Source organism: Anomalospiza imberbis, chromosome 6, assembly GCF_031753505.1.
Source record: "Anomalospiza imberbis isolate Cuckoo-Finch-1a 21T00152 chromosome 6, ASM3175350v1, whole genome shotgun sequence".
Taxonomy (NCBI): Eukaryota; Metazoa; Chordata; class Aves; order Passeriformes; family Viduidae; genus Anomalospiza; species Anomalospiza imberbis.
Window position 1 is genome coordinate 27,368,579 of NC_089686.1, and position 9,863 is coordinate 27,378,441.

The 9,863-nt window shown below is 41.2% G+C and overlaps 1 protein-coding gene across 2 annotated transcripts in view; it reads right to left on the reverse strand.

Annotated features, from left to right (window-relative positions):
* Positions 1-9,642, reverse strand: part of SCFD1 (sec1 family domain containing 1) — a 49,399-nt gene extending 39,757 nt beyond the window's left edge. Inside the window, exons 1-6 of one of the 2 annotated variants that reach the window (XM_068193003.1) lie at positions 9,558-9,642; positions 4,285-4,355; positions 3,478-3,566; positions 2,383-2,473; positions 1,505-1,627; positions 362-449 (exon numbers count right to left, since the gene is read on the reverse strand). In XM_068193003.1, coding sequence (XP_068049104.1) covers positions 362-449; positions 1,505-1,627; positions 2,383-2,473; positions 3,478-3,566; positions 4,285-4,355; positions 9,558-9,588 — 493 coding nt within the window. In that variant the 5' untranslated portion in view covers positions 9,589-9,642. Of the gene's footprint in view, positions 1-361; positions 450-1,504; positions 1,628-2,382; positions 2,474-3,477; positions 3,567-4,284; positions 4,356-8,960; positions 9,098-9,557 lie in introns of those variants that run through there. The other variant, XM_068193002.1, reaches the window with a different exon arrangement.
* Between the last annotated feature and the right edge of the window lie 221 nt (positions 9,643-9,863).

Consider the following 9,863-nt stretch of genomic DNA (forward strand, 5'->3'; position numbering starts at 1 on the left):
ATTGCTTATTGTCTAGAATGTCCTTTCCCACCACCAGTGACGATCTACATATGAAAACAATATGTAATTTTTCCAACATTATTTGTTGCATAAAAAGTGCTATTATCCATAAATGTCTATACCACACTTGTTATTTAAAAATATGTATTTACTTTTCAATATCACAATCACCATGTAATAAAAGATGCTGAAATTAATATCTAAGAACTGCTTCTTTCATGATTTTACATATCTAACAGATTATCCTGAATTCTGAGCAGATCAAAGCAAAATGAAGTAATTGCTGGTTATTAGCTAAAACTTCAAAAGTGAATTTCAACTTCAGACGTTCTTGTATAATTTTTATATAAATTCTACTTACCACGGTATGAAACAAGTTCTTTGTTTTGGTTACACAATACAAACATATCATCTTCTAAAGTAATAAAATTAAGATACTGATCGAACACCTAGAAAGCAAGGAATAATGGTCAAAATAATCCAGAGTGGAGAATAAAAAAACCTAAATGTGATTTACTGCTACATTTTACTAAAGTATTTATTAAAAAATGCAATATACAATTTATGAATTAAAAAGCCTGTTTAAGGGTTGAGTGATTAACCCCAAGTATTAGAGCTCTGGAAAGTGCCAGAACTGTTTCCATGCACAAAGTTTTAGCAGCCAAGTATCACTGAAAAAACACATGTGGAGGACATTTCAATATTATAGGTTCACTTTTTATGAATATGAAGGACTACAACATAATCAGCACTGAGCTCTCAGGCTGGAGAGAGGAAAGAGGTCAATATCTGAACAATAAGACATTACAGTCATGAATTCTAATAATTCTGTAACACACCTGTGCATTCAGGAAAAAAATTAAACTCCTCTATAGCATAAACTATTAATGAGACATCACAACTGAATAACAGATTTAAGAAAGTTAGTTTACAGTGCTATACTAATTTCCTGCTGCTGACGACCTAAGGCTTAAACAATACTAGTAGTGTTCATTTTATTTCACAACGGGTTCTTTGTCTCATGCCAGTAGTACTAACTGAAGTGAGAAAAAGTGAATGTATTTAAGTGTATTACTTAGTAATTTACAGGTTTTGGTACAGCCACTCAACAAAAATAAAAGTAAATCCCTAACACATGCCTTTAAATCATAAAGGTACAGGAGAGTACTCAGTAAAAGTGTGTACATATGAAATATTATTTCAAATGAGATCTGCACTCCTATTGCTCTTTTTGTTTATTTTGGAGATAATACATAAATATATATGCACTGAAAGCACTCATTCAGCTGATGTGATCAGGAATCCTCTGAAACCACTGTATTTGTCCTCTTATCATTTAGCCCAAAAGTCTTGCAACACTTTGACTTTTGACAGCTGAAGTATGATACTAAGCTGTATTACTGGGATGACTGTAGGTTCTATTTTCCCCCCAGTATGCCTGAAAATAAAGAATGCAGTGACACCTTTAATGGTGCTAATATTAGGGACTGGGGGACTTTCTTACCTTAGCCACTTGAGTAACTGCATTAGCACCTATAGCAGCATTTGCAATATCTTCCAATTTACTTCTTGAAATGGCAGAAATGAAGTTTAAATAGTAAGACTCATAAAGCTGGTTTCGAAGATCCTAAAAGAAAGGAAAATTTTCCTGAATAAATACTAATACATTCCTGACTAATTAAAAGAAGAAATAATACTTTTACTATGTAATGTTACAGTTACCCGCAATCAAACTAAACCTTCAGAAGTGCTTAGCTATCTGCTCATGCAGCTCTACACTTGGTGTTTTGATTACATATCCAGATATAAACAACTTACCCCAAAACTGCACAAAAACAGGAAATGCCATTTAAGCAGAAAGGCAGCAATTACTACTCCACACCTTACTGCTGACCAAAAATACTCTTTGCTCTTCTCCTTACTTTGGCAAAGATGTCAACCTTCCATCCATCTCCTTACCAGAAATGTGAAAAATTGAGGTTAGCCTAATCCAGTCTTCACACTCAAAGCAGTATTAAATGGTGCAGGTGGCTCAGGATAGTGTCCAGTCAGGTTTTGAAACTCTCCAAGGATGGAGACTACACAAACTCTCCAGGCAATCTCTTCCAGTGTTTGGCCACCCTCATTAAAACTGCTTTTTCTAATGTTAAATGGAATATTTGTACCCACTGCCTCTTGTCTTTTCACTCCCCAAACTCTCTCTGAAACACACAAGACACGTTTACCCTTCTACTTGCTGGGAAATTGAAGTTTTGCATAATAATATTTTGGGTAATATTTTTCCGACAAATATGTGCTAGTTACAGTCACTCTGGTGAGTGCAGGATTACTTCACACACCTTGTTGTGTGGGCTCTTTTGAAATATTACAGATGCAAGTTACCTGGCACATTCTGTCAATATTTTCTTCTGTTGGCATTACAAAGTAAACAGCTGGAACATCTGGAATAGCATCCCGATCTGAATGCAAAAGCCTGACAGGAAGAAAAAAGACATCTGCAATGTGTTTTTTTCTCTGATATGTATAAAATTAAAAAAGTTAAAGAATTATTTGTACAGACAAATGAAATTTCCTACAATTTCCTTCTATATTTAGCTAGAGTTTTAGCAAGAAAAGAAATCACATTTGTATATTTTTTGGCTGAATATATTAATAGATGTGTTAAAAGTTTATTCAAAGTTGAGAAAAGGCTTTACAAATGCTCAAAAACAGATTATCCATTCAGAGGAAGCTAAAATACTGCATCCACAAAGTTCATATGTGAACTGTTGATGTGGTAAAAACCACTATATTTAATTCTATTAAACTTGCCTTTCCTGTGTGAAGACAAGGTGCTTACATGTTTTTCTCATGTTTCTGCTGATGTGTAAGGTTGAACTGCTTCCATTTCTAGCCTTCACTTAGCAAAAGTTAATAAACTTGGAAAAAAATACAAGTATGTTCAAAGTTTCTTCATAACTATTACCACAGCTAAGGAATGACAATGGAGTAGGTAAATGTAATGTGGGGAAAAAAACATGAGAAATCTTTTAAAATAATACCTGAAGATTTCAGATGTTTGACAGCAGACAAAATCTACGTGTAAAAAGCTAAAGCAAAGAACATACACAGTCCTATGAAACAGTTTGTGCCAAAATAATTTTAGCATACATGACTGTAAAAGGATTTGTAGAGACAAATGCTCAGTCTGTGTCACCATTAAATGACCAGCTCCAAAATAATAACTACTGGATAATTTTTATTTTTGAACAAGGGCCTCCTGTTTTAAGCAAGAAATCCTAGTGAACAGTGTTTGGAATGATCTCTCCACTCCCGGATTCTGTGTAATGGCATCTGATTTTAGGAACAAGTCAGTGTATAATTTTTGTTCTACCAGTTATTTATTAAATGATTTTTCATTGATTTGTTAATTATTTTGGGGAATATAAAATAATGGTCTTTTTAGAAAAGAATTCCCAATTTTTAAAAAGTACTTACAGATGCAAAGTGATTCCCATATCCCTCAGCTCTTTCACTGACAGCAAAGGTGAGATGATATCTTGGCCAAATCTGTCATAAATGAGAATCTGAAACAGATATACATCATCTTATAAAGTGCTGTAAAAAGTGGATACTGTAGAATACCGTGGATACAGGAATTCAGGTTTAGGGAACTACTACCCTAACTTCAAAAGGGCTTCAACATCTAAACATCTACCAATTTATAATAATTTATAATAAACATTAATTTGTCATGGACTTCGATTTGTGCTTACAAATAAATAAAATATAAAAGAAAAAAACAGGTGGAAACTCAGTGATAAAGGGGGAAAAAGAACCATCATTTCCATCTCGTGAAAAGTGTCTTGTCAAAATAGAGTTTACTGTTTGAAGTTTGTTATTGCATGTGCAGTTTTCCTGATTGCATTTTGGAGAAAACAAGAGGAAAATCAGAAGAGAAAATAGGAATTAGTGAAAAAAGACAACAGATGAAGAGACAGAATGAATGCTTTGTAGTAGCAAAAACTCCTCATGACCTACAAATTACATTTTAAAGGTAATAGAGCCAGCCTGAGCTCAGATTCTTCATGCTATCAATAGTTTTTCCATTTGAATGGGCTTTTTTCTGACTCTGGTATTTTTTCAGCAGTTCTGATACACAGTTCTGTGTATTTACAATACAGGAAAAATATTTTGTAGAAGTTAATAACACAAGAAAGATGAACTTGATTTAGTTAAAACCTGCAAATCTGAACTTTTCTAAACACCATAAAATTCTCATGTTCCAGTTCCAAAAGTTCTTACCTTCCATACTGGTTCTCCTGTGCTGTTTTTAACTGGAGGAACATTGAAGTTCAGCATACGTTTCAAAGCCACTGGAAAATAAAGCCAAATAATGCTTTACTTTCTTTACACTTGAACAACAGCAACTAGAGACTTTAGCAGGATTTTATTATACATTTCATTTGAAAGGAATACCATCACAAAATATAAATACAACAAGTCACATTTTCATTATTTTTATGCAGCTTTGACTGACAAGTGGCTCACATCTGCTAGAATTTATGGACTCCAGAGGACACAGCAAAAGGCAAAGACGCAAGTTCTAAAACATTAACTCTCCTTAGCTATACAGGCTATATTCTAACATGGTTTGCCTTAAAAATAATTCCAGTATCTTCTTGAAGATGCATTCTGTCCAGTGGGAACTAGTTTGCTTTATTTCCTGATCTGCTTTTCCTACCCCACAGGAACAAAACCGTACACACCAAAGAAAAAATACCTTTATGCCTGACTAAAATCAATACACAGTTTGAAAGATTTTGAGAACTCATACGAAGAAATTGCTGGTTTAAGGGATACGAAAATACCCTTAGTTTGTAGCAGGAAAACTCTCTGAAAGATGAATGAACTTTAATTTAACTTTCCATTCCACATACAAACCAAAGCAGATTGTTTTACCTACCTCTAATTTATAAATCTATTATGTAATGATCATTCCTCATTTATCTGATTAAACAACACAGTATGTGCTGCTCTCCCATCTTTGACTAGCAGCAAAAGACTATTCATGCTATAGCAGCAGTTCACTTAAATCTCGTAACAAAATCATCACAGAGTTTTGCAGAGGAAAAACTTGAATAAATTAGAGTGATGGATACCACTTAGCTCATAAATGGAGAGCAGTAGAAACAATTAACTTCTGACTCTGGCTGAATGAATATAGTGCAGTTCCTGGGATCTACAGTATCACAAGACATCTCAGGCTGGAGAGGACCTTGGAAGACCTCCAGTCCAACCTCCTGCCTAAGGAGGCTCACCTCTGAGCTAGGCCAGGCTGCTCAGAGCTTTATCCAGTCAGTTCTCCACGGATGGAGATGCCATAACCACATTGTGCAACCTCTGGCACTGACTGTCCTTGTGGAGAAAAAGCTTTTCCTTACATCCAGTTTGAACACCTTGTTTATGTTATGCAATTTATGCACGTTGTGCCTCACTCTACTGCCATACACCACTACAAAGGGGCCTGGTTCCATCTTCTCACTGCTGCCCATAGGTATTTGGGAGCTGCTGTAGCGTCCACCCTGAAGCCGCCTGGAGAAAACTCCAGGCAGAACAAGCCTTAGTGCTACAGCCTCACCACAGCCTCTGACCACCTTGGTACTCCCTGCTGTCTCCCTCCGCTGATGGTCCACCAGGACCCCCTGCAGGTCTTTTTGACAGAGCTGCTCTCCAGTCTGGCAACGCCCCATGCTGTTGCCTGTATGCGCAAGGGGTTCTTCCTTTACAAGGGCAGGAATTTGTCATCGTTACATTTCATAGGATCTCTGCTGGCCCATTCCTCTTGTCCATCTAGATGCCTCCAAATGGTAGCTCTGCCCTCAAGTAGAAGAGATGCCCCTAGTTTGCTGTCATCTGCACACTTAATCAGAGAACACTCTGACAACGCCCTCCAGGTGACTGATAGACCTTTTAAACAGGAGAGGTCACAGAATACACTCATGCAGTGCTCTAGTTGTTACCAGCCTCTAGGTAATTATGTGTGATTAATTACAAACCCTTTGAGCCATCCAACCAGTTTTTTTAATGTAGCTAGTTGTTCATCTATCTAGTCCATGATATCCTAACTTGGATATAGCACCACAGTGTCAAAAGCTTTGCTGAAGTCAAGGTAAATTAAATACTGTCCTGTTGTCTACAAACCCAGTCATTTTATCACTGAAGGCAATTAGGTCGTTCAGGCATGATTTACTGTACATAAATTCATGCATGCATTTTCCCTCATGTGATGAGAAGTATTTTCCAATAGGATTCACTCAATGATTGACTCCAAAGTGACACAAAGGCCTGGAAGCATTTGTAGGTGAAGACTGAGGGAAAGGCAGCACTGGTTACCTCAGCCCTACCTTTGTCTCAGTCTATCTGTGTCACCATTAAATGACCAGCTCCATTTAGCAAAGGTCCAACCTTTTTTATTATTTACATTTTTGCTAACACTAATGTTGCAGCAGAAGTACTTATCCTTTCTCGAGATACATGCTGCACAGCTCAACCTCAGTGGAACTCTGGCTTTCCTAATATCATCTATCCATGGCCAGGCAGTGTTTCTGATGCCCTGCTTCATCCTGTGTACTGCCCTTTCAAACGACATTACTAGAAGTGAAACACAAATGTGGGAAAATCCAAGCTAGCACTGAGTGCTGAGTCTTGATGGACTCCAGCCTTCCCATGACTTGCTTCATACTTTTTCCTTTTCTTTTTTAAACACCATGAAGCAGCTCTGAAAATTGATTACAGGCTACTCCTGGATTCTTTGGCCCCTCACTGCTGGTGACATCTTTAGCCATATGAACAATTTTATATAAAGCTGTATGGTTATGTGCTTTGGTACTACCAGAGCTGAAGCAGCTGCATTGCAGAGTTTATCATCTAAAGTAAAACTTGGCATAAGCTCTCTGCTAAGAAAGAGTAATCAGACTAGTAATGTGCTGTGACAATCATGTCAACATTCAGCAAGTGTCCAAGTTCCTTTTTTTTGTATTCATACTGTCATTTCATTTATATTAATGCTGAATGTTCTCTGGGGCAAGGATCAGGTTTTTACTGTGCTTGCACAATGATATACTTTTGTTATGAAACCAATCCTGGTTATGAACCTGGATAAAGGTCACAACAGATGGTGCACATATATGGTAAGACCGTAACTAAATGATAAGAAACCTTTTTCTGAGTACATTTTAGTTGTTGAATCTAGCTCCTTGGAAAAGACCTCTTTAACAGAAGACAACATGGATTCAGCTGTAAAGGCTGACTGAAATAATCAAGTAACAATTGGTGACATGGACAGTGGGACTGAGTGCACCTGCAGCAAGTCTGCCAATGACATCAAGCTGTATACGGTCACAAAACCACAGAATCATTCAGGCTGGAAAAGACCTCCAGGATCAGTGAGTCCAACCTTTGACTGATCACCACTTTGTCAACCAGACCATAGCACCAAGTGCCATGTCCAGCTGAACGTCTCCAGGGATGGTGACTTTACCACCTCCATGGGCAGTTGCAGTTCATTCCAATGTTTAACCCTTTCCATGAAGAAATTCCTCCTCAATAAGCTGGAGAAAAGGGAGGCCATCCAGAGGCACCTTGACAGGCTTGAGAGGTGGGCCTGTGTAAACGCCAGGAAGTTCAGCAAGGCCAGGTGCAAGCTCCTGCAGCTAGGTCGGGGCACTCCCAAGCACAAATACAGGCTGGACAGGGAATGGATTTAGAGCAACCTTGAGGAGAACTCTTGGGGGTGTTGGTGCATGAGAAGCTTGACATGACCTGGCAATGCACCTGCAGCCCAGAAAGCCAACTGTATTCTGGGCTGTATCCAAAGCAGTGTGGCCAGCAGGATGAGAGAGGGGCCCCTCTGTTTTCCTCTGGTGAGATCCAACCTGGAGTACCACGCCCACATCTGGGCCCAACATAAGAAGAACTTGAACCTGTTGGATTAAGTCCAGAGGAGGAACACCCTCCTCTGGATGATCAGAGGAGTGGAGTACCTCTCCTATGAGGAAAGGCTGAGAGAGTTGGGTTTGTTCAGCCTGGAGAAGAGAAGGCTCCAGCGAGACCTTATAGTGGCTTCCAGTACCGAAATGGAGTTACAAGAATCCTGGAGAGGGACTTTTCACAACAGCACGTAGTGATAGGACAAAGGGGAATGGCCTTAAATGGAGACAGTAGGTTTAGATGAGATATAAAGTAAAAATTCCTCCCTATGAGGGTTGTGAGGCTCTGGAACTGGTTGTACAGAGAGGCTGTGGATAACCCATACCTGGAAGTGTTCAAGGCCAGGCTGGATAGGGCTTTTAGCAACCTGATTTAGTGAAAAGTGTTCCTGCCCATAGCAGGCAGGGAGTCAGAACGAGATGATCTCTAAGGTCCCTTTCAACCCAAACCACTCTATGAACACCGTGAAACAGAATACAAAATAAAGCTGTACAGAATACGAGCTCAAAGAAAATAGGCTTTATTAGAAAGATAGCAAAGAGAAGATAAGCAAAGGACTTCAGAAGAACATCAAATAGCACTATCAATGGTAGAAGGCAGAGGAATGAGATTACAAAAAAGTAGACTGGTACCAAAAAATTTAGCATACTAGTAAAATATTTAAGGTTCATAGAAACTCTAACTGAGATGTTAGGCAGATGATTTGAAACATTTCATGCTAACTAAACGCATCCAGAATCCTCTATAACACCAAAGATTCTGCAGCTGTCAAGGAGAAAGCGTCATGACTACAGCTTAACTACTGATTACAACTTTGGCAAGCAAGGGAAGTAGAAGACTACGGAGATGACATTCCCTGTGCTTTAGGAGTATGTCCAAGGCTTTACGAAGCAGCATCAAGGCAGAGAAGAATCAATTAAGGACTCTCAGCAATGTCTAAGAAGGGACTAAACTTCTTAGCCACAGACCCTAACAAACCCTTTACTCACAGAAATCCTCATGCACAATTGTTGTTATTAACGTATTCCTAATTTCTTGAGGGTCAGTACACGCTTGGATGCCCCTGTATTGTCTTAACATGAACATGACAACAGCAGCTTTATTTTTGCACCATTAAACGCTATTTCCCGCCGATCCTTCCCACGAGCAGAAAGAAGCCGAAAAGGAGGTTGCGCTCGCACGGCCGCGGCAGAAGGCACCGCTCACGACCGGGCCCGGCCAAGTCCCGCCCCGGGGGCGCCTTCCACACCTCGGCGGCACCTACGGCCACGTCCCCGGGGCCTGGGGCCCAAGCGGGGCCGGGGTCCCTCTGCGAGAACTGCGGCCCGAGGCTCCGGAGTCCCTCCGCCCCGGGCCCGCCGCCGCAGAGGCGAGGAGAAGGCGGTAGAGGGGCCGCCACCCCGTTGCCGGGAGACCCAAGCCGGGTGAGAGGGCGCGAATTCCCGGCGGCGGCGCCCGCAGCACGCCCCGCGGGGACAGAGGCAGGCGCAGCGGTGGCGGCGGCGTGAGGCCGGCCCCGCTCCCCCGCCCGAGCGCCGGGAGGGGCCGGGGCCGCCCGCGCGGCGGGACCGCGGGCGGGCGCTCACCTGTCTGCTTCTCCCGGATCCCGGCCGCCATCTTCCCGCGCCACCGGCCCGGCCGCGCCGCCCCGCCCCGCCGCCGCCTGCGCAGCCGCCGCGACACGTGGCGAGCTCCGCGCCGGGGGCGGGCCCGGCTCCGCGGCGAGCCAGGAACGCCCGCTGCCGACTGAAAACACAGGCCTGGGCTGTGCCCCGGCCGAGCACAGGGCGGGGGCGGCCTTTTGCACCGCTTTTCTATTGAGTAACTAGAAGGACCGATGTTTCAAAACCAAGGAGCTAGCTACAAATAAAGTAATGTAGTTTTAGGGAGTT